Here is a 25,895-nt window from a genome sequence, read left to right on the forward strand (position 1 = left end):
TCTAGAACTCTCTCCCCTCTCCTACACTTAATGGGAATCCTTAGCTTCCTTCAAAGCATAGCTCAAGTACCAGCTCCTACAAGAGACCTTTCCTGACACTTCCAGCTGTCAGTCCTCCTGAGCTAATTTGTATATAATTTTATTGACTTATTCGTGTGCATATCATTTCCCCTGCCCCAACTATTTCTTAGTCTAGAACTTTGCCCAGTGCCTGGCATCTAGTGGGCAGTATTAAATGCTTGGTGAGTTGAAATGATTGCTTTTATTTTTCTTTTCTTTTTTTTTTTTTTTTGGAGAGGGGAGGGCAGGGTAATTGGGGTTAAGTGACTTGCCCAAGGCCACGTGGCTAGTAAGTGTTAAGTGTCTGAGGTCGGATTTGAACTCAGGTCCTCCTGACTCCAGGGCCAGTGCTCTATTGACTGTGCCACCTAGCCACCCCTGATTTTTCTTGTCCTCTCTATCCATTTTCCCAAGATCTGTAATCTAGTGACAATGTGAAAGAATTTAATTCTTGATGCAAATTCTAAACAAACTGTGAATTTACTTTTGGAACTGATAAGATATGGAATGCATATTCCCTTACTAAACAACAACAGCAACAACAAAAATCTAACAACAATGTAACCATAAACAAAATTCCCATTGAGGCACCAAGGGGTAACGGAAAGCCTCATACAACCTTCCTGATATTCTTTCCATCTTTTCTATACTGTTTATTCATTTACAAATCAACAAATCTGACTATAAGAAGGATCCGAAGAGTATATTTTTATAATTAGAAACTTAATGGGACTTAGCCTATCAAGTTCATCTTTTGAGCTAATTTTTGCTACCTTGGAGTGAAGTTGGAAAAAAGATGTTATCCAAGAAAGTATAGTTGGAAAAGAAAATGCTCTCATCTCATGTCAAGGGTTAACCTTCCAATCCAGAGCTCATACAGCTACCAAGTTGATCTTCCTATAGCACATGTCTGATCATGTCACTTTCAGCTCAAGAAGATCTGTCTACTGCTTCTCAGATAAAATCCAAACTTCCCTTGTTGGCGCTTAGAGCCCTTCTCCGTCTGCTTCCAGCCTAGCTTCCCAGACTTATTGCACTTTACCTCCTCTCCCTATGCCCCTATTAAACCATCCTCCCTTGCTCTTTTCAAAGCTTAGCTCAGGTGGCAGCTACTGCATAGGGTCTAGCCTGATCCTCCAGCTGGCAGTGACCTTCTCATTCCACTTCCCAATAAAATGATTCTGAATTTTAGATAGCTAGACAGACAGTATTTACTTCCCCTTTCCCAATAAAATGTAAGGTCCTTAAAGACAGATTCTGTTTAATTTTTGAATGGAACCTGATAATTCATAGATGCTTGTTGAATAAATGAATGAATGAGGATATGTTGAATGTTCCTTAAGCTGCCATAGTCGATGCTGCTCCTGAAATTTCACAAGTAACTCTTTTGTTTGGCAGACACTTCAAGAGTTTAAACCCCAGATCAGGCTAATACAGCTATACCTTCCAGTGAGCTATTTCTTTCTTTATTGTACAGCTGATTATTTTCTAATTATTCTCTTTCAAATTAAACTATAATGATGGTCAGAAAATCTAAAGATATTGAGGAGGTAAAAACAAACAAACCCCAAAGCAACAACAACAAAAAGGAAAACAGAAGAACTTCCTTGTCCCAGCAACCTCTCTACGAAAATGCTTTTTCAGGGGCAGCCAGGTAGCACAGCGAGTAAGAGTACTGGCTCTAGTGTTGGGATGACCTGGAGATCGAATCCCAGGCTCAGACACTTAGCACCTACCCAGAAACACCTGGCCGTGTAACCTTGAGCAAGTTACTTAGCCCTGATTGCTTAAAAAAAGAAAGAAAATGCTTTTTCTCCAATTTTAGAAACATTCTGTGGCTTCAGTTTAAAACCTAACTACAAGACTCTATGACAGTCAGGACAAATACTATGATACCACATCTCTAAGTAGATATCTGGAAGTCCATCTTTGATAGGGGAATGATTTTATCAGTGCTTAAAAATACATGTGGAAAATATTGGTCTCAATTTGTCCACCTAATTTAGTGTGCAATGATAAGAAATCAGCAATTTGCAGTAAGCTGATTTGCTCATCTCAATATGTTTGCACAAGCAAAATTTGTTCCCTGGGGGGAAATGAAATGAAGAGGGTTAGGAAAAAAATGAAATTCAATTACATTTTGTGCATTTTGACAAATGAATGCATTTTCTTCAGAAAATTAAATTAGAACATAACAGTTTGACTAGAGATTAAAGTTGGAGCATAGTGTGTTTTTTTTCCTTCTTTAAAAAAAAATAGCTGTCCATTATATGTACAGGATTGAGCTATGATCCTGTTTTATGTAACTCGGTATTGCTCCCTGGCCATATGCTTTATTTGTAGGAGTCTCTCAGGATTTTATTAGTGTTCACAAAAAACCAAACCAACTAGTTGCTCATAATCTCTGATTTCGAGTTTAACTTTACCTATCCAAGGTTCCTCTTTTAAAATGCATAATCCAGACCATGGAAGACATTAGCCATAGCCTGTAGAATGCTGCACTAGCTAAAAGCTACTGAATTCAACTGTCACTCATTAAGCACTTATTATTTTCAAGGCACTATTCTAGGTGCTGAGGGAAACAGTCTTTGCCTTTCCTCAAGGAGCATATAGCCTACTAAGCAGGATATTGCATATATAAAAAATGACTATATAACATGGTAAAATGGGCTGGTGGCCAAAGAAAGATCCAGAGAAAGTCCTCCCTCAAAGGCAGAGCAATAATGGGGTGGGGGACTAGGTGGTAGGGGAGGAGGGTACAGCTGAATTGGACTTCAAAGGAAGAGAAAGATTTTAGACAGTAGGGACCTGAAGGGTATGTGATCCAGGCACGAGGAACGGCCATATAAAATATATGGAGATGGAGGAGGACAGGGCAAGATAGCTGAAAAACAGCAGGCTGTCCATTTAGTGGGAATACAGGCTCTGTGAAGGTAAGGGGAAATGAGGCTGGAAAGGCATCTTTAAACCAGATAGCAGAGGATTGTAAATGTCAGGCTAAGCAATTTGGAGGAAAAATATGAAGCAATAGTTTGAAGGGATAGAAAGATCAAGGATAGGTGTGTTTTCTTTTTCTTTTTTGTTGTTTTTTTTTCAGGCTAGGAGAGACCTGGGCCTGTCTGTGGGAAGTAGATGGGGAGAGACTATGAGGGAGCTGGAGTAAGGGGCAAGAGGGGCATGGGATGAAGAGCACAATCAAAGGGTTTGGCCTTGGCCAAGACAAGGCCTCAAGCACAAAAGGAAAGATTTTGCAAATATGGAAGAGGAGAGGCAAAGAGGACAAGATGCATTTCAAAGCTCAGTGAAGAGGAGGATAGAGGTTCCATAAAAATCAATGGGAACATGAGGAGGGCCTTCGGAATGGCTCCCCCCTCCCTGGATCCTTTTCTCTCTCCAGTCTATTTTCTACACAACTCTAAATTGATATTCACTCATAAAACACAAACCTGGCCATGTCACCCTCCAATTTAAGAAGCTCTGGTGGCTTTTTACCGTCTCTGAAATAAAATGTGAGCTCCTGTCTTTGGTATTTAGAGGCCTCCATGATCTGGCTCCATCCGATATTCCAAGACCAGCCTTTATTCCAGCCAAAGGCACCTGATTGTGCTTTTCCTCACAGGGTCTGCTATCTACTGCTACTACACCTTTGCTTGGGCTAATATTCATGATTAGAATGTGCTACCTCTTGGAATTTCGAGGGTTCTTCCTGTGGCTTCCCAAATCATTACTGCCCTCTAACCCCCGCTGACCTGACTGACTAGTTTTGGATGGAATTTTTGTCTATATTCATGCTGCTTCTTTCCAATAGAAAGGAAGTTCATGGGTCAGAGACTTTTCAGGTTTGTGCCGAGCATGGAGATTCATGCTGGATAGATGGTTTTGTTAATCGTTTGAAGAGAAATCATCATTGAAAACAAGGAATTGGATGAGATAATGAATGCAGCTTCAAAAAAAAAGAGAATGAAAGACACCCACAATTAGGAGTGGAATTGGAGTAGATGATCTCAAAGGTTCCTCTGCAACCTGAACATTCTTTGTCTAATATTCTATTGCACTAATGCCCCTTTCTAGCTTTAGATCTATGAACCTGTGTTTTATCATGTTTTAACACTCTGAACTTCTAAGGTCTCTTTTCAGCTCTAGCATTTCATGTTTAACATTCTATGCTTTGAGATGTCTTCCAGCTCTGACATTCCACAATTCTACAAAATCACCTCATGGTTTTGAAGATATGGATTTGTCTGTGTGCATTAGAGAGTACAGATGCTAACAAGATCCAAGTAAGGGTCACTGGTGCCGTGTTTTAATACTCTTGTAAAAAGAATGTGATAGAATGTTTTCACTAAAACAGAAGGGGCTGCATTGTCTATAGTGGATGGTCCTACATCTGGAGTTAAGAAAACTTGAGTTCAAGTCCTATCTGTGACATTTATCAGCAGGGTTACTCAGAACAAGTGACTTCACCTCTCTTCGCTTTGTACAAGTCACTAAGGGGGAATCTACAAAATTATCGAAGCTCTGTGGTGTACAGTGGTGGAAGAGCTTCCCATCAACACAAAATAAAACAAGACTTCAAAAGGTATCTACCTATTATTTCAATAGAAATGGAAATAGATGTTAATGGTAACTACTACTGAAAGAGAGACTTTGGTATTATTGGTTCAGCAAATCACCACTGTTCTATCCCTGTTCCACCAGAAAGTAGCTAAATCAGTAAACCTACATTATCCTCCATTTCTTAGATTTTACTACTGCTTTTCTTATTTTAAAAAAAATGGTCTTCTTCTTTCCTGATATTGCATGGCAGAATATGAAAACTCTTTTCTTGATAGGTATCTTGATGGGTAATATTCATATCTCAAAATGTCTCTTTTTGTATCCTGACAGTAAGCCTTAATCTAGTCATCAAACAGGAGGGAAAGGCTCCTTACCAAATTAGCCAATACAAAATGTGAGCCCTTTGATCAAAGTTCCCTGGCCAGAGAATCAGCCAGGATGATTTGGGTAACTTTATTAAAGGTGAATTGCACAGCAAGGCTAAGCTTTACACAGACTTTAGACCATTTATACACGTTATTCTGACTAGTGGTGTTCTAAATGTGAGATTTTGTCAGTGCCACTGAAATGAATATCACTACAGGAACTTTTCCTTTGAGAGGCAAATCATGTATTCAAAGGCAAAAAGAAATATTTATGGGATACTTGGTCATGTCTTACTGCAGTGTTCATAATAAGAACCTTCAAAAAGGACCAGCATAAAAATGGTTTGTGGGCATGTGCCAAATCTCTTGCAGAAGATGAAGAGGTAGAGAAATTCTATGAAGAGCTAGAAAATAATTTCCATATTAAATCATCATATACTTTAATAATTGGTGACTTCAATGCAAAGGGAAGCACAGGGAAGATGGTGAAAAATATACTGGAAAAGATCGCTCAGGCTGGTGTGTTACTAGAGCTTGGGATTGGGCTTGTGGGTGACTGGTGCATTTCCAAGAGCCCTGCATTTCCAGGGTAAGATAATGAGAACTAGGCTTTAAAAATAATCGAGTGAGACATCAAGCAGTAGCATGTTTGCCAAAGGTATTTTTGGTGGCCCTCGAGAATGTAGAGCCTAGAATCTATAATATAAGAGGAACTCTATATAGAAGGTGAGGTCCTCCAGATAATCCTGGTTATGGTGGTAATTATTCTGATGTAGAAGTCTCCAGAATAAGGTAGTGCCTCTTCAAGAAGACTCATAATTATACAAAAGCATTCAATAGGAAATGCCAATTGAATGAAGAATGTCTAATGTCATGACTGTGAAATAAAGTTGGGTGGATGATGACTCAAAGAGCAGGCCAATCAGTACATAAATCTAAAATAAACACCATAGATGCACCATGTTCTGGACCAAGAATTCAGAAAGGGGAAGAGAGTGACTTTCATTGCTTTTCCTGAGTCCAGGCTTCTCTCTAAATTCAAGTGCCATTTTTAATCAGTATTTTTCTGGTGACACTTCATGGCTGGGAGTCACAGTTTGTCATCGTCTCTAATGAATTAATACTCTCAGTCACCCAAAGAGAATGGGCAAATGCTCAGTGACTATAAGCATGCTAAGCATAAGTATGCTCTATTTGTAAAGAGGAACGGGAAAAGAAACATGAAAATAAAACATATTATTAATGAAATATTTGATCAGAAAAAAAGCGTGAGCTACTTGTATCCTGACAATGAAGTCTAACCAGTGGCCAGTCCATATATCTCAGTGGTATCCATATCAAAGGATATAACGGAAGGGCCCTAGAATGTTGGGGGAACCCTCTATAAAGGATTTATAGGGGTAGAGGCACAAGAGTAACCCAGGATAACAGAGCATTGGACAGGTTGATGCTCTGCTGGTGGACTGTATTATTGGTAGCATTTAAAAGATTACAGATCATCATGCACTGAGGAAGCATCTTTGAGGAAGATAACTGTAAATTACCTGTAAATTTAGCTAGTCTTTTGCATACCGAGATTATATCAATAAAAATAGCAATGCAGTCCCTCAAAATGGATCTCACTAAGATCAGAGATTTTGAATTAGAAGGGACCTAGGACTCATCTAACCTTACTCCTTCATTTTCCAGACTGGGCCATTGAGGCCCAGAGAGGTAAGGTGCCTTACTCTAGGCCACTCAGGTAATAAATAACAGAGACCAGCTTCAAACCAACCACTTGGTCTTGAGATTCAGGAAGCTTCTCATGTAGAAATTTTTAAAGTAGATTCATATATTTAACATATTTTAATAGAGGATTTAAATTCAAGCACTTGATTTATACTTTGCTATATAATTAACCCCTTAATTGTGATAAATAATGAAATATAACTTAGAATTCTTATTTATATTTCTTACTATATTCCCTAAAGCATTCCCGGGCCCTCTCTAGGTCATTCTAGCTAGTTTCTAAATTCTATTCATTATTATTTGTGTATATTGCTTACTATTTTATATATTCTGAATAATTTTAGGCACACTGCCATAGGCAATAGCCTGACAAGCGTTATTGCTCATAATATTTATAAAAGCGACTAGTATAATGGATGCAGTATAATTAGGAAACATTGAATTATTGAGTCATTGCAACATGGTTTGTTTTAGCCCCTAATTTATGAGAGAATGGAAGGAAGGAAGCAAAGAAGCAAAAGAAAAAAAAAAACAAAACTTCAATGAAAATCAGATTATCACAAAGTTTGATGAAGACTGTCGAATATATTAGAATTTATTCACTTAGAATATATTCAGAGTACTTAATATACATGTATAAATAGATGAATTTCAAATATGAATTCATGATATTCAGTTTTACGTTGTTATTATCACACATAATGAGCCAAAAGAAAGTAGGTGGTTTTTTCAACCTAGGATTTGCCTCTGACCATTGTACCATAATGTGTTATATGGAAAAGCAACACCATGTTAAGAAAATTTGACAATTAAAAACCAGCTAAACAAGAAGTATGTCCTCACATCAAACTCAAAAGGTGGAATCACATTCACAACCAGGCCAACTATTTTCATTGCATGACCAAAACAATGTAAAAGGAAAACAGCTTTGAAAGACTTTAGAACTCTAATCAAAGCACTGATTAAAAATGATCTCAGTACATGAGCATGCTTCCTGCCTCCTGGCTGAGAGGTGATGCATGCTACAAGTACAGGATATAATCATACATTTCATATATGACCAATGAGCTGATTTATTTTGCTTAAATACACTTATAACAAGGGTGGGCTTCTATTATGGTCATATGAGTTAGTGAAAAGTGTTATGTGTATGTCCACATATGAATGTTATAGGAGCTAAGCATTTAAAGAAGGAACTAAACCGTTCTCAAAAAGACACAAGTAACAAGACATTAATTATAAGTGACTTAAAAATGCCCCTTTTAAACTTAGAAGAGAAATATAAACAAAAGGATTATGATTTCATAATGGTGTAAAAACTAGGTATGATAGGTCTTTAGTGATTACTGAATACTAATCTTAACAAGTATATTTAGTTTTAAAAATCACATGACATTTTACAAAAATTGATCATGTCTTGCAGAAAAAAAGAACTCATAAGTATGTGCAGGAAAGGAGAAATATTAACCACTCCACATAACCAACATGCAATAAAAATGGCAATCTACAAAGGAAATATGGAAAAGAAATCAAAACAAATGGAGATTAAATGATCTTACCTTAAATAATTAGTGAGTCAATAAGATAACATAAACAATAATTTTATTAAGGAGTATGACAATGAGACCATATGCCAAAACTTAGGAGATGCGGAATATAATAGTCCTTGTAGGAAATACATATTTCTAAATTCTTATATTAACAAAAGAGTGAAACAGAATACTAATGAATTAAGGATAAAATGAAAATAAAAATTTTAAAGATCAATTACTGCAAAACAAACACATTAGAAATTTTGAAAATCATTGGAAAGATAAAGCAAATGAAAGATAAAATGCCTATAAAGCTAAGACATAAAATGAGGACCTGTTTTTTTAAACACCAAGAAAAGCAGTAAATCATTAATTATTTTGACCTAGATAATACAGAGGGAAACAAAATTACTAAGCTCAAAATGAGAAAGAATAATTCACAACAAAGGAAACATTAATTAAGGAAACTATTAGACACTACTATAACCAATTATATGCTAACAAAATTAAACACAAATGAAATGGATGGGTATTTACAAAGTATAAAATGCACAGAATAATAAAACAGGATACAGAGAATAGATAACCAAACAAATCTCAGAAAGAGGAGCTGAACAAGCTATAAATGAACTCCTTTTCTCTTTCTTTCCCCTAAAAGATCCTTACTCCAGATGTCAGTTTCCTCACCTGTAAAATGGGAATAATAATAGCGCCTAACTCCTAAAGTTGTTGTGAAGCTCAAACGAGATAATATTTGTAAAGCTCTTAGCACAGTGCCTAGCACATAAGAGGCAGTATATAAGTGTTAGCTTAATATACGTATTTGATCACTTTTAAAGAACAAATAATCCTTAGGATATATAGGTGTTCACAAACAATAAAGATGATACCTTACCAAACTCCTTTTATGAGTTAAGTATAACCCAGATACTCAAATGAGGGAGAAAGTAGAGAATAAAACTTGACAACCATCACTAAAGAATATTAAAGAAATAACATTACCAAAATTGTTTACTGTGCCTAGGCTAGCTGTATACAAGGCATACAAGGCTACTTCAACATGATGAAATCCATTAACATGATTAATGATATTAAACACAAAAATAACTTAAACATTACTATCAATAACTTTCTGAAAAATATTCAGAATTATGAACAACCAGGGAAATAAAAATAAAAATAACTCTGAGGAATGAATTTATACCCATAACATTTGAAAATATGGTAAAAGATGGGAACATTTATTATTTCTCCTAAAAGATGATAGACATAACAATTTGATGCTAGTAAAGTTGTGAATTGGTTCAACTATCTGTAAAACAATTTTGAATCACGTAAGAAAAGTTATTAAATTACTCATATCCTTTAACTTAGAGTTGAGATTCTCCTCCAAGGAGGTCCTTGATAACAAGAAAAGCCTCATGTGTACAAAACTATTCATAGCAGTATAATATATGAAAACAGAAAACTGAAAATAAAATGTACTTCCAATGATAGGAAGACAGCTGAACAAACTATGGTATATGAATATCGTAGAATAGAATTTATCCAGAAGGCATACCCAATATAGAGGCTTCACAAAATATGTGCTTAAAGTGTTACAACATGAAGAAAGCAGAACATAACAATACATAACACAAGTGTGTATGACTATGTAAGGCAAATGCAATGAATACAGTCAAATACAATGAAAATGCAGAGAACAAATATCCTTCCTTTCTGTTAACAATTTACAAATTATAAAAGTAAAAAGTGTCATGTAATATCATGTAATTATTTGGGGGGATGTACTTTGTAGAGGCCTTGCTGGGAAATGTCTGTGGTTTCAAAGTAAAATGTATCAGTAAACAAGGATAAGTGACATTTATATGGAAAGGAGGAGGAGGAGGGGGAGGAAGAAAAGGAGAAAAAAACCTGCTATTTTTAAAGCCCTCTAGGGTTTGTGAAGTGCTTTACATACATTATTTCATTTGAGCTTCATGACAATTCTGCGAGGTAGATACTATAGTTCTCCCCATTTTACAGACAAAGAAAATGGTATTCTACCCGTTTAAATGACTTGCTCCGTCACACACATAGTAAGTGGCTGATATGAGATAGGACCTCAGTGTTCCTGATGCTTAACTTGCTCTAGTGGCTGCACCAAGCCTTTTATTTCATTTGAGTCTAACAATTCTTTGAAGGGGTTAAAACACAGGCATTATAATACCCATTCGTCAGATGATGACAGCTGAGGGATAGGAATGTTAACTGATTTTCTCTGACTTCTCAGTGCCTGAAATAGTTACATACTTCATTTGCATATATTATATCTTAATTTATTTAGTATTCTAGTCATTTTTATAATTACTAAGTATACAGTTGCACAGTTAGGGGAAGCTTTTAAAATAAAAAGACAAGTGTTTTGTCTTGCGATGTTGGTTTCCGTGACACGTCCCCTCCTACCTTCCCTGGCCATACCTTTCTATGGGTATGTCCCCGAAGCACACAGACCTCACGGTGTCACCCGATGCTCAGACTCTACACAGTCCACATTGTCACTCATTTCTGACTTTGCAAGAAGAGTTGCTTCTCTTGAAAAGTGATCTCGAAAGTCTCTTCCAACCCTCAGATTCTGTGACATATCCCAGAATCACAGAATCTCAGAGTTGGACGGGATCTCAGAGCTCATCTCATCCCACCAGGGTGCAAACAGGAATCCATCGTATAACATACCCCAAAGAGGCCTGAATGTCCGACCTCTGCTTGAAGACCTCCAGAAAGGGAGTGGCCCATGCCAAACTGGGACATCATTGATTGTTAGAAAATTTTCCTGACATTAGGCCTCAATTGACCCCTCCACAACTTCCATTCATTAACAACAACAGTGGCAACCAATATTTCTATAACACTCTCAGGATAGCAGAGCATTTATCATACATGGCCTCAATTGTGCCTCACAACAACCCTATGAAATAGGTATTACTTTTATTTCTATTTTACAGAAGAAGGAAGTGGGGTTCAGACAGGGCAGTGACACAGCAACTATCTGAGGTAGGATCTGAGCCCAGGTCTTTCTGATGCCAATCCAACAATCTAGCCACCATCCACGTTGCCTCTCCTTTAGGGACAAAACAGAATATATCTTTCATATTACAGACCTTCAAAGATCTAAAGTTAACAATAATGTTACATTCTGCCACATAATCCCATCCAACCCAAATCTTCTGTTCTCAAAGAGTCTTTAAAATGTTATTTGTACAGTATGGTTTTCAGACACCTCTTCTTCCTAACTGCTCTCTTCTGAGGCACTCTCCACCTTAATAGCATCCTTGGTGGTGCCCAGAGCTAGATGAAATTCTCTGTGGTCTCACCAAAAAAAGTACAAATGGACTATTCCCCATCCTATTCCCAGTCCTTGGTACTAGCCCTCTCATAATGGAGCCTAAAATAGCATAAATAAATGCTAGGCCATGTCATACTCTTGATTATTTGTCCTATGACATTCTATCTCTTCACTTTTGTACTTGCTGCTTCCATGCCTGGAATGTCATTCCTCCTCATTTCTACCTCTTAGAATACCTAGTTTTCTCAAAAACTCAGGATAAGCACCATTTCTTACCTGAGGCCTTTCTTGATTCCCCTTCCCACTTCCCCCAGCCTCATCCCTAGCCACTAGTGCCTTCTCCCAATACCCTGTATATATTTTGTATAGATATAGATATGTATATGTTATTTTCCATAATGGAATGTAAGTTCTTTGAGGGCAAGGGTGGTTTGTTTTATTATATTTGTGTCCCTAGTGCCTAGCCCAGTGCCTGGTAACTTGTAGACACTGAATGCTTGCTTATTGAGTCAAACTGAGCTTTCAGTCCATCAACGAATTTCACTATAGACTCTGCTTGTCCTCTATTTCTAACTCTGCCATAACAAGTCAGGCAGAAACTTGGCATACAATCTGGGGAGGACCATATTTTAGAAACATTAAAAATAACTCAGCATAGAGTTTTTCAAAGTACAGGCTATGACAAATGCCAGTACGTGATCCATTTGTAACATACATAAATGAGTCTGCTTATTCATAGATAGATCTCTCCCTCTCTACATGCATATAACATTTAATTCAGAAATTTCTTCTTCCCAAATCATGAAAATTATATGGCATCTTCTAAAATATGTTATATTTTCAGTATCCTTCTACAAAAAAATTACATGACAAAACTGTCATGCATTGTATCTTATAAGATCACATCTATACACTCCCAGGAGAGTACATTACAAAATATTCTCCATAGGAAGTAAAGGAGAACAGAAACACTTACTCTTAAGTTGTCTGGGCCACTGGAAGCTTTTCACTCCTGTGAGGTGTTACTATATGCTAAGGACATGTCAAGATACCAGATGACTAGCTTACTTCCAATGTAGAAGAATGTCTCAGAACCAGGCAGGGATAGTGGTTCATTCTAATAACGCAGGACCCTTTACTGACTGACACTTTTGGCATCAAATTCAATATTTCACAACCCTTTTCCTCAACTACTAGTCAAATTAAACCTTATTGGACCCACATTTGTAAGATCTGAAAATCTCAAATACTGGGATGTTGTTATGCATAGAATTTTACAGGCAATTAATCTATAACAATGTATTAAAATGCATTTTAATTTCATGGCCAACCATTTAATAATATCAGCACCCAAGATCTATTGCTCCAATGGGGGGGCAGGGGTAGATATAATTAATGTCAGACACAATGGAGTTTCAGCATAGTTTTTACAGGGATTCTAGAATTAAAACATATTTGATGGGACAGGAAAGAAATTGCTTTTTATAGCACAAGAAAGAAAACTACAACCCTATGTTTCCCTTTTTGGTATGGTTGCCCATCCTCTACCCCTTCCCCCACCTTCCTTATCTTAGCAACATTCAAATGAAGCATCAGAAAATGTCTAAAGTGACTGAACATAACTGAATTGAAGGTGAAGAAAGGAGTAAAGGAGGGAAAAGTCACACTATTCTAATGAGTCCAGTCTGTATGAGAGGCACAAAATATGCATAGATGTCCAGGCACATATTTGTTTCTATCTATCAAGGTATTACTTAGATGTAAAAATATGCTCAGAAAAAGTGAAAATAAGCTCCATTCCCTTGCTTCAAGTAGTCAAGGAGAGATACTAATGACGTTTATGGAGCAGTTAGCTGAAGGCTAAAAGCTAAAATAACTCTTCTGGAATAAGAATACTTGATGCAAAACAAAAACGTTTTGCAGATTGGAGATATTGAGAAACTCCCAAGGATAAAGTTTTCAGTAAGCCCCATTATTTTGATTTCAATAATCACAGGACCAGAGGAATATAGAGTTAGAGTTTGAAGGAACAGGTCATTGGCTGAGGAACTGGGATGGCAAAATAATAGATATTTCTTTTTGTTTATTCTCATGCTTAATCTCAGCATGTGTGATTGAGAATACAATATCCAGAAGCAGTGGAAAGTAGGCTAAATCAAATTCAGTGTTTCAGAAAAGGGACTATGTCTTTAGGTAGCACCTGGAAATTAAAATGTTAGGGTTCAGTACTGAACAAATGCCTTCAAGTTTATTTGTCTGGGGGAGAAGGGTTAATCGTGAGATGTCGTAAGATCTCATACTGGCCATCTCAGTAGTGGAAAGGGAACTGGCTCCTTAGTCAGAGACCTGAATTTAACCCCATCTCTGCTGATTACTGTGTGACCTTGGACAAATTCCTTTATGTCTCTTGAACTCAGTTTCCTCATGTGTAAAACTAGGAGGATGGACTAGATGGCTTCTAATCTGATTTAGCTGTAATAAAAGTGGGGGGAAGGGAAGGGGAACCACAGGTGCTCAAGGGAGAGTTAGCTACATAGTCAGCATTCCATAAGCAGGAGATGACAGGTTGGTTGGCTTTGCTTATAGAAATACTACATATGCCTTTTTATACAATCACAGTATACAAGTTTCCTAAAATGGGCCAGTATATATGCTCAAAGGGGTATAAAACTGTGCATACCCCTTGATCCAGCAATATAACTGCTAGGCCTATATCCCAAAGAGGTCATAAGAAGGGGAAAGGACCCACCTGCACAAAACTATTTATAGAAGCTCTTTTTGTGGTGGCAAAGGATTGGAAATCAAGGGTGTGCCCATCAATTGGGGAAGAAATGAACAAGTTGTTGTATATGAATGTAATGGAATACTATTCAGCTATAAGAAATGAGGAGCAGGTGGATTTCAGAAAAAACCTGGAAAGACTTACATTAACTGATGCTGAGTGCAATGAGCAGAACCTGGTAAACATTATACACCGTACCAGCAACATTGTGGGATGATCAGCTTTGGTAGATTTAGCTCTTCTCAGCAATACAGTGATCCAAGACCGTTCCTAAAGACTCATGATGAAAAATGCTATCCACATACAGAGAAAGAACTATGGAGTCTGAATGCAAATTGAAGCATACTATTTTTACTTTTTTTGTTTTGTTTTGTTTGTTTTTTTCTTTCTTGTGGCTTTTTCCCCTTTTGTTCTGATTCTTCTTTCTGCAATATGACTAATGTATAAATATGATTAATATGATTGTACTTCTATAACCTGTATCAGAATACTTGCTACCTTGGGGAGGGGGGGAGCAGAGGGGAGAGGAGGGAAGGAGAAAAATTTGGAACTCAAAGTCTTATTAAGCGTGAGTGTCAAAAACTAAAAAAAAATCTATTATAAAAAATAATTGAGCCAGTATAGCTAAATCTGGGGAGAGCAGAATTGTTCCTTAGAATGTTGTCATTTTAAAGCCAATTATCAGCCTCTGAGTTCAGGTTGCTAAAGTTTTAACTTTGAGACAATACTTTATACACATTATTTAATATCAAAATATTCTGGAATTAATTTGCAGTTACTGAGGCATAATAGCAGAAATGTTGCTAGCAGCCTAATACAATGTTCTACCTGGCCAGCATGTTAAAGCCAACTCATATACATCTGACATGCTCTTTCTTTCAATCGGCCGAAGGGGCACACTTACTTGGTTTGGTTCACCTGAATTATTCATGAGACAACCCTGTTTATCCTTTAAAGATACTGATTAAACCTTTTGCATTGTTATTTTTTGCCACATTTTCTGCTTCCCTTATTTTCAATGCTCTAGAAACTTCTGAAAAAGAAAGGACACAGAGGGAAAGACAACAGGTTTTTGCTTGAGCAGAGTCATTACCAGCCATGAGGATTTTCTTCCTATGAAATTTGTCTCATGAGCATTGGAAATGTGGGAAACAGAGTGAATTGTCACACTGACTCCTCTTTTTCTATACTTGCAGTATCTTATCATGATTTTTTTTTGTCAACACACTACTGTTCCATAGTTTTCTCAGCAGTATCTATAGCTACAGTGATATCAGTGCAATAGGTTGTATAGAAGTTTGAAAAGAAGCTCAAAATACGCCAGAAAAGAGAGAGGCTTTCTTAAGAACCAGAGTACATATTATCCCTAATAGAAAAAGACTCACTTTAATAACCAACAATAGTAATGTTGTTGTTCAGTAGTTTTCTGTTGTGTCTGACTCTTTGTGACCCTATGTTTCTTGGCAAAGATACTGGAGATTTACCATTTTCTTCTTCAGCTCATTTTACAGATGAGGAAACTGAGACAAAAAGGGTTAGATGACTTGCCCAGGGTAATATAGCTAGGACGTGTCTGAGGCCAGAATTGAAGTCATGAGGATGAGTCATCCTGACACCATCCTCCCCACTCTAACCACTATGGTGCCACCTAGCTGCCTCAATAATAGTTATAGCCAGCATTTATATAGTGCTTTAGGGTTTACAAAGGACTTTACAACTATCATCTCATTTGATCTTCACAACAACTGTTGAAGGTAGGTATTATTATGATCTCCATTTTACAGATCAAGAAACTGAGTCATAGGGAGATTCAGTGTTTTATTTAGAATCACACAGCCAATAACTGTACAAAGCAGGATTGGATCTCAGGTCTTCTCAACTTCAACTATAACTCCAGCACGTTATGCTTCCTCACTGCTTCTAAAATGCTGCCTCAATAAATATAAAGAAACGCAAAATTGCAGAAATTATCCTGATGGCTATTGTATTCCATGGTCTTTACAAATTAAATGCCACAGGGGCAGCTAGGTGGGGCAGTGAAAAGAGAACAGGCCATGGAGTCAGGAGGACCTGGGTTCAAATCCTGCCTCAGACACTTAACAGAAAAACTAGCCATGTGATCTTGGACAAGTCACTTAACCCCAATTTCCCCCCAAAAAGCAAAAGCAGAAACAAAAACAAAACAAAATTAAACACCTCAAATCACTTCAAATCAAGGAAAGTGACTTTTATTCACCCATCTACAAATTAAATGCCCACATTTTAAAGTGACAATAGACAGTGTGTATTACAGAAAGCATCAAAAGAAAAGTTTTACAAAGGAAATCTAAGTAGTTAGTTGACTTTGAAATTGGTAATACACTCTTAAATAATGGAAAAACAGCTAAACAAGATTCCTCTTATAGCAGTGAACCACACCTTTCCTCTCTCCCCATTCCACTAAAACTTCTTGGAGGCTACCGATTTTGTTGTTATTTTGAGTCTGATAAACAAGGGGAGGAAGAAAGGACCCTTATAAACAATAATTCATATGTCTATACTGTTTTTCTCATAACAGCCCTTGAGTTAGGTAGTAAAAAGCATTGTTTAATTTATATTTTGCAGAAAAGGAAACTGAGACTATGAAAAGTTGTGCTTTGTTTTATATTTTTATAGCACTTCAAGGTTTGCAAGGCACTATCCATCCATCCGTCTATCTATCTATCTATCTATCTATCTATCTACCTATCTGTCTGTCTCCCTGTCTGTTTGCTTTCTCTCTATCTGTCTATTTATCTATCTATCTGTCTGTCTGTCAGTCCATCTGTGTGTCTCTCTGTCTGTCTATGTATCTATCTATCTGTCTGTCTGCCTATCTATCTATCTTTCTGTCTGGATCTCTGACTGTCTGTATGTGTCTATCTATCTATCTATCTATCTATCTATCTATCTATCTATCTATCTATCTATCTATCTATCGTATTTCAACTGAACTTCAAAGGAAGTAGGGACTATTATTAGCTCATTTTACAAACCAGAAAACTGAGGTTGAGGGAGGTAAAGCACCTTGCTCCGGGTCACCAAGCTAGGAAATATCCCACTTGATCTCAAGAAACTTCCCTTCATTGTAGACCTTGTGTCCATTCCATTCTGTGCCACTACGGAAGATGTGGCTCTCCTCAGGAGATAATGTCACTGAGGAGTCTCTCCTTTGAGGGTCCCTCTATCCAGATATAACACCAAGTCCTCCTCACCAAGACCAACCTCTCCACCTGTGCCTTTGATCTTATCCCCTTCTGTCTATTCCAGCAAGATTCTTCCCACAAACATCTCTTTCTTTAATCTTCAATCCCTCCCTATCTATGAGTATGTTTTCTACTGCTCACAAATATACCCAGGTTTCCCCTACCCTAAAAACAACTAACCAACCAAAAAAATTTCCCTCACTTGATCCTGTCATCCTCTCAAACTTCTACTTTTTCTCTCTCCTCTTTTTCATAGCTAAAGGCCTAGAAGAAACTGGGTTGCCTTTACTTCTACTTGCTTCAATTATTTTGAAATCCACCTTCTGATCTCATCTCTCTATACCAATTAGGGATTAAAATTCCTAATGATCTCACTGTCACATCTAATGGCCTCTCCTCCATACTCAGCTTTCTTGACCTCTCTGAAGCAGTTAACACTGTTTCTCACCCTTTCCTTCTGCATATTCTCTCATCTCTAGGCGTTTATGATGTTACTTGACATCAACTTTCCATATTTCAACAATTTGTTACCAGAAGAAAACCTAATACTAGTACTTTAAAGTTTTCAGGCCAATTTACTTTATTTCATCTGAGCATCGCAACAAGCCTCTGAGTTTGTGGTACTATAATTGTTATTATCCCTATTTTATAAATGAGAAAACTGAGGTTTACAAGGTTCATGAACCCCAGACACAATCTGGTTATATGAAATGTCAGGACTTGAACAAAGGTCTTTTTGACTCTCCGTGCAAAATTCTATCCAAGACACCATCATTCCTCACACTGCCTCCTAGTAGCCATCAAAAGTTCCATAGGACATTTTTAAGCTTCATTCTGTCTTATGGGTCAATAGGGAACATAGTGGCCCACAAAGAATTAAGCCTGACTTATTTCTAAGGCTCTCGCTGCCATACAAGGGCATTCTGGTTCAGTATCAATAGCCAGCTTAGTTTACATATAACCATGAGAAGTTAACCCAGTAAGAAAATGGAATCTAGGAGTGATTTTGGTTTGTTAGAGGTGGCTATATTCTTTCTGCCTCTCAAAGTCCATTTCTTCCTTTAAGACAGAGAGCTCGGATCACAACTTTCCCCTGAAGGTTTTCTAGCTTCCCACCTCCCTGACCAAGTATTAAAACACTCTCTCTCCCCAGGTTTCTTTGTCTATGTTGTCTTTTCCTAGGGAGAATGTAAGCTCTTAATCCATGTTTAGTGAAATGAATCGAAGCCATCCAACAAATGAAGAAAGGCATGGAGAGGCATGGTAATAGTGGGATTTCTTTTCTAAAAAGTAAAAAAGGCTGGGGGGTGGTGTGGGAGGGAGGTATGCTATTACAGAAGACCCAGGAGGGTCAGTGATATTTAAAGCCACAGAATGCATATATTATTTTTTTACCTTTTTTTTTTTGGAGAAGGGAAGGTAGGGCAATTGGGGTTAAGTGACTTGCCCAAGGTCACATGGCTAGTTTTTGTGTTAAGTGTCTGAGGTTGGATTTGAACTCAGGTCCTCCTGACTCCAGAGCTGGTGCTCTATTCACTGCACCACCTAGCTGCCCCGGAAGGCATATATTATTAAAGGAGAAGAAACTTTGGATCACGGAGTAACCTGATGTATTGAGGTTCAGAGATATGCTGAATGTGGTGCTTCAGTAAGAATATAACTCTTGACAACACAAATGTTTTAAGCTTCTAAGAAAATTTCACTACTATTATTATATGCGGAACTAATAACTTAATTTGTAAAAAAAAAAATGCCTTGGATTAAAACATACTAATGGCATGGATGCAAAAGCAGCTTTAAGAATGACTCTGTCATGACCTCAATGTCAGATGAAATTTAGAATGGCATCCTACTTTTTCTTCAATCAACACGTCAATCTCATGTGCATTTGAAGTTTAGGTCAAGTCTTTATGCAAATGTTACAAAATATTATTAAGATATAATTTTTAACAATGACTTTCTGTGTTGTATTTGTACTTACTATGCCTTGATAAAGATGGAGTGATGTCATACTGTTCTTTTTTTTTGGCCTTTTGGAGGGCAATTGGGGTTAAGTAACTTGCCCAAGATTACATGGATAGTTTTTTTTTGTGTGTTTTTTGTGGGTGTTAAGTGTCTGAGGCCAGAACAGAACTCGGGTCCTCCTGACTCTGGGGCCAGCGCTTTTATTCACTGCGCCACCTAGCCACCCTGGTAGATGGGTGAACCTGATGTTCTTGATCCTATCCTATGCTTCCTTCCCATCCAAATGGAAAAAAAGGAGGGAGTAAGGAGAGGGGAAGGAGACTGGAAGACAGAGACAGAAAAATATAATGCTGCGTAGAAAAACCTGAAAGCAGGATTTATATGTACACCCTTTTTAAAAAGGTGAATTCAGTCAAGCAATGAAGCTTTTTTTAAGTTAATTGTTTGCCTGGATTCAACAGATTTTTTTCCAACGGACTTTAATTTTATAAACAGCATATAGCCTTATTAATTGTAAAAAATGACAGCCAAATGCAAAATAGACAAAGAAAATTCCATTGCAGCTAAACTATGGAGAGGAGAGGGAGGGATGCTTTTCTCAGATTTAGAGAATGTCAGGGCTATAATGAATTTTTAAAATCACCTAAGGTGTTATCACACTCTAGACAATTTTAAAATACTTCAACTTTCTGGCTCCTTTGTCAAGATTACAAAGGATTGTTGATAGGTCACTAGCAGAAGAAATTAAAATGGCTTCTTTTTCTTTCTCTGTATCCTGAGGGAAGAAACCCTCCTCTCAGAGACATTCTCAGTGTGATGTGTACTTGACTAAAGACTCCCTTGACAATATCCCTGAAGCGGGATCTCCAGTTTTCCTTTCACTTTTTCTCAGTTTGAGAAGCCCACTACCTCCTAGACATCTCATTCCATTTCTTGAGCCTAATTCCATTTCTTTCTGTTTCTTTGCAAACCCCTCCCCCCAAATTCCTCTTCATTCTTGCCTTTGAATGTAGAATGTATGTAATTCTTCCTCTATATGACAGCCCTTCAAATACTTCAAGATGGCTATTATTTCTCTCACCCTTGGCCCTTCATCTAATTCCTCTGTTTTTTCTCCTATCATACTCATCAACTCATAAATTATTGTGGGGGATTTCTATTTTGGCATAAATTAAATGAATATCTCTTTCGCTTGATGGCATCTCTTGATAGCACCACTGTCTTCCTTTCCAGGTACCTACACTCATAATCTCAGTATCATCTTTACTTCTCCTCTGCCCTCATAACCCTCCAGTCTAATCAGTTGCCAAGTCCTTTGGATGCTGCTTTGGCCATATTCCTCACATCTGGCCCTTCCTCTTGGCCAGAACCTCATCATGTCTCATCCATATTGCTATAATCTAGATGGGAACCACCATCAGACTTCTGTTTCTTCCTTCTGTAAATCCCCTCTCCAATCCATCTTTCATATTACTCTTTTAGCCATCATCTTAGTGCACTTTGCTAATCATGTTTCTCTGCTACTAGACACATTCAGTGGTACCCATGTGTTTGTTGAATAAAGAATAAACTCCTAACCCTGGCATTCATGGCCTTCCACAATCTGGCTCCAGCCTATATTTCCAGTTTTTAAACCTCATCTGCCTCCTATACTTAGAGTTTTAACCAAATAGCACAACTTTCTACCCCCTCCTTCTTCTCCTCCCCCACCTCAGCCTACCTTTTGCTGTCTCCATGTTCTTTGCTAAACTATAAGGCTGTTACTGCTTATGATGATGGATGTGATTTAAAGTATGCACTTCCCCCAAAAGATTTATCTCATTCAAAGCCTAAAACAACATTAAGGGAATTATGATACGCTGCTGAGAGGAAGCATAGGAGAGGAGGTGGAGGGATGGCCTTGGAGCCAGGAAGATGGGTTCACGTCCTTCCACTCTCACATAGTATCTGGGCGATCGTGGCTGAGTAAGCCCCACATAACTGTCTAAGACTTGAAAGTATACATGAGTTGCCAGACTGTGTCATTGGGGAAAATTTATACAACAGGAATTCTCTACATAAAGAAAATTACATGTCTAGACCTCCCCACCTTTCCATAAACTCAGCCACAATGGTACGATGGAAAGACTGTTGGATTTGGAGTGAAAAGACCCGGGTTTGTACCATTTTGACTCTGTGAGCCTCAGTTTCCTCATCTGTAAAATTGAAGGTTTGGACTACATAACTTGGAAGGTCCTTTCTCGCTCTAAATCTATGATTCTCTAAATAACAAGTAAGAAAACAATATTGGGGAACTGGAAATGACATTAGTAGTTCTGATTTAATATTAACTATTTTAATATTAGTGTTAAGCTATTTATGCATAGTTGAATATTTCTTATATTGCCAGAAAAGGGTAACTATGTAGAAATACATTTAAATTATCCTCAAAGTTTATACTTTACAAGCTGAAAATGCAAATATGTCAACATAGGGTTTCAATAAATTTATGGATGATATTCAACCCAATCCAAAAACATTTTATGAATACCTACCATGAAGAAAGATTAAAAATTACCCAGTCCCTATCCTCAAGTAGTTTTCCTTCTACCAATGAGGTAATAACCCTTGAAAAAGTAAGTGGAAGCTGCTTGGGCCCGTCCCGAAACTTTTGAAGTCCTTGTCAAGAAGGACAACTACCATCATGCCTCAGAAAACCCCCGTTGTTGCAGTGTGCTTGGCTGGATCTGACCAAGGATTGAAGTTCTTATTTAAAAAGCAAAACAAAGCATTTTCTCCAAAGAACCAGTCTGTGTGTTTCTAGCTATGGCTATAGTTGGGCCAGGAAGCCATCATGGCAAACAGGATGAAACATGGCCATCATAAACTGCTCCAGAAGCCACTGTGAAAGACAGTGTCAGACAGAGCAATGCCAACAGTCACTAGGAGACTAAGAAGTTCTGTGGTAAATGGATGTCCTTGTGAAGCCCAAGAGTCATGGGACTAAATTCTAAGCAGCTTCAATCTCTTTCTATTTCCCCCCTAAAAGGTAAGAAGAACAAGATTGTATGGCAGCATCTTTCAGACACACTCCATTCTTTAAAAGGAAAGAAGTTTGGAAAATCTTTGGTTTTTTCTTCCTGACAATGTCATCTAAATACATGACATGGAAATTTCAACCTCACATACCATCACAATTCAGTTCACCCTATGGAGGCTGGCTAGGCAAAGCGGTAGTGAAATTTTACATATATATGAGAAAAGGAAAGGACTGAATTCCCCTTCGTACAATGATTCAAAGATACACTTGATGAGTCTCCTAATTATTCTCTTTCTAAAAGAATGAAGGTTAAGTTAAATAGCTATTGAGTTATAGATGAAAGATATTTAAGCTCCATCCCTCCACAACCTAAGCATCCTCTTTCTCTCCTTTCACTCTCTTCTTAACCCCTCATAGCCAGGCTTCCTACATTAGCATTCCACTAAAACTGCTCTCTCTGATGTTACTAATGATCTCTTAGTTGCTAAGTCCAATGGCCTTTTCTCAATCTTCATTCTTCTTTCATCTCTCTAGCTTACTGATCACACTATTGATCACTCCTCGACACTTCTCTCTAGGTCTTTGGGACACCACTCCCTCTTTGTTCTCCTACATATCTGACCCCTCTTTCTCTGTCTCTTTTGCTGGATCCTCCTCCAGATGACGCCCTCTAACCTTAGTTGTCCCTTAGGGTTCTGTCTTGGGACCTCTTCTCTTCTCTCTCTCTATTACTTCATTTGGTGATCTCATCAATTCTGATGGATTTTATTACCATCTCTCTATGCTAATAATTCTCACATCTACCTTTTCGGCCCCAGCCTCTCTAATGACCTCCATTCTTACACTTCCAACATGGAGATAACAATTTCAGACATTTCAAAATGGATATCCAGTAGACATCTTAAGCTTAACATATCCAAAATGGAATTTGTTGTATTTCCCCTTAAGCTCTCCCTATCTACCTTCCCTATTACTGGGGAGAGCAATACTATCCTCCCAGTCTCTCAGGCTTACAACCTAAGAGTCACACTAGATTCCTCATTAGCTATTGATAACCCACCATATTCAAGCTGTTGCCAAGTTCTGTCAATTTCACCTTTGCAACATCTCCCAAATGTGGCCTTTTCTCTCCCCTCACATGGCCATGACTCTAGTACAGACCCTCATTACCTCAGGCCTGGATGATTACAATAGCCTGAAAATGGGTCTGCCAGTCTTAAGTCTCTCTTCACTCCAATCCACATTCCATTCAGCCACTAAAGTGATTTTCCTATTAGCACCAGTGGGATCATGTCACCTACTCAATAAACTCCTGTGGTTCCCTATTGCCTCCAGGAACAAATACAAAAATTCTCTGTTTGACATTCAAAGTCCTTCATATTTTAGCCCCCTCCTCCTTTCTAGTCTTCTTAAACTTTACTCCCTGACATGTACTCTTTGATCCAGTGGCATGGGCCTCCTGGCTGTTCCATGGAAAAGACCCTCCCCTCCCCCCCCCCCCCCTTTCTCTCTGGCTGTCTCCCATACCTGGAATGCTCTTCCTCTTCTGATATGCCTACATTTTGTCTCCCCCATTAGACTGTAAACTCTTAAGGGCAGGGCCTTTTGTCTCTTTTTGTGGCCCCAGTACTTAGCTAATAAATGTTTTATTATAAATGTTGATTGATATTCAAACTCAGCTTAAGGGACACTCTAGAGCCTTAAATGAACAGTCATAGTCCAGTCATGAAAATTCAACTGGCAGAGACTCAGAAATATCTATTATTCCCATAAGCCCACCCTGTTAAAAAAAACTTGGAGTGGTTTTATCATTTCATGTGGAGACATGGCTTATGGTTTCTAACACTTCTACCGTGATGGTTTGTGACATATGTAACTGAATATCTAAATGAGTTAGATTTTTTTTCCTGTTTCTGCCCCTCCCCCCACCTCACCCTAACCTAGCCTTAATTTCATCTGTATTTTAGAACAAATTTAAGTAATTCAGGTCATATAATCATCCCTTCTTCACGAAAATCTAGTTTATCAAAACAAAACACCTAATCCTTTGATTTGCATTTTTCTAAAAATTTTAACTTTTAATTTTTCTTCCCCGTATTTCTGTGTCTCCCCCTCCCTCACTCTTTCTCTCTTTTCTCTCTCCCCCTTTCTTTCTCCCTACCCCCATCTCTCAATCATCATCTTTCTGAAAAGTAAATATAACTTGTAAATCTGATATAAATTCAGACAAACTGTGTAAAGCACCCAACAGCTGCTTTCTCAAAGTGACAAACTGTTAAAACACATTTACTAAATTTCACGGAGGTTTAGGATAATTTTTGAATCCTTCCTTCTACAATCAGGAAGACAGTAATTAGTTTGGTTGCTGTAGGTCATATGGACAGTTCAGTCCCTCTGGACACCGCTGTGTTGAGTGGACATTACTGCATTCTTTCACTATTTCATCAGTTCAGATCTTCTCCCTGCCATTCCTTCTAGTTTCATTGACTTTCTCAGTAAAATTCCTGGCCAGATTTTGGACTTCATTCTCCAATAAATGTCAATTATCAGTCAAAGACTATAAAAGTTTAAGTAATGTTACCTGTGTTTCTAGATTGTCACATCACTTAGGATTACTATTGGACCTGACACATCTTAAAATTTCATAGTTGAACTTTTAGGACCATACGTGGATGACTATTAGCTATATATTGTACATGAAATCAATATAGAAACAAGCTGTTATTCATTGCACTTCTCGGACATTCACACATGGGCCTTAAATTCTTAGCATTAAAATTTAGGTATTAAAATTGTAAATGACCTTTTTAAAACAGCATTTAGCACAGTGCCTGGCACACAGTAAGCATTTAATGAATGCATAGTGACTGATTGATTGAAACATCAAATTGTGTCTAACCAGAATAGCACAAATAATGTCCCCGCTTTGTTTCTGTGATGATACCTGCACCATTTCTTCTTGCCAAATGCCCCAGTTCCAATCAGCATTCTCCAACTTAAAAACCATTCAGAAATTTCAGGAGAGCAAAATGCAGTCAATTCTGTTTTTTTAAGTTTTAAACCTAATCACAGTAAACTAATGCTGTTATTGCTGGGGCGGGGTTGGAGATGATTCAAGTTGCTCCCTAAGAATCCCCTTTTTCACCATGATTGCCCAGGGCCCTGAGGAGGAGCTGAAAAACTTCCCTAACCATTCTCAGGGGGAAAAGTGTTCTCTGAGGAGTCAAACATTATTCCTAAGGCTTCCGTGTGTGAGTGTATGTGTATGTGTGTGTGTGTGTGTGTGTGTGTGTGTCTGTGTGTCTGTGTGTGTGTGCTTTCCTTTCTTGATTTCAAGA

The 25,895-nt window shown here is 37.8% G+C and overlaps 1 protein-coding gene across 7 annotated transcripts in view; it reads right to left on the minus strand.

Annotated features, from left to right (window-relative positions):
* Window positions 1-653: 653 nt before the first annotated feature.
* Window positions 654-25,895, minus strand: part of LOC138177479 (protocadherin-11 X-linked-like) — a 482,211-nt gene continuing 456,969 nt past the window's right edge. For all 7 annotated transcript variants that reach the window (XM_069108666.1, XM_069108660.1, XM_069108664.1 and 4 more), the window contains one exon: window positions 654-11,342. In XM_069108666.1, coding sequence (XP_068964767.1) covers window positions 11,221-11,342 — 122 coding nt within the window. In that variant the 3' untranslated portion in view covers window positions 654-11,220. The remainder of the gene's footprint in view (window positions 11,343-25,895) is intronic.

The sequence above is a fragment of the Petaurus breviceps genome, unplaced genomic scaffold (assembly GCF_028583685.1).
Source record: "Petaurus breviceps papuanus isolate PSGF00001 unplaced genomic scaffold, PetGlider_PUasm1.0 90417, whole genome shotgun sequence".
NCBI lineage: Eukaryota > Metazoa > Chordata > Mammalia > Diprotodontia > Petauridae > Petaurus > Petaurus breviceps.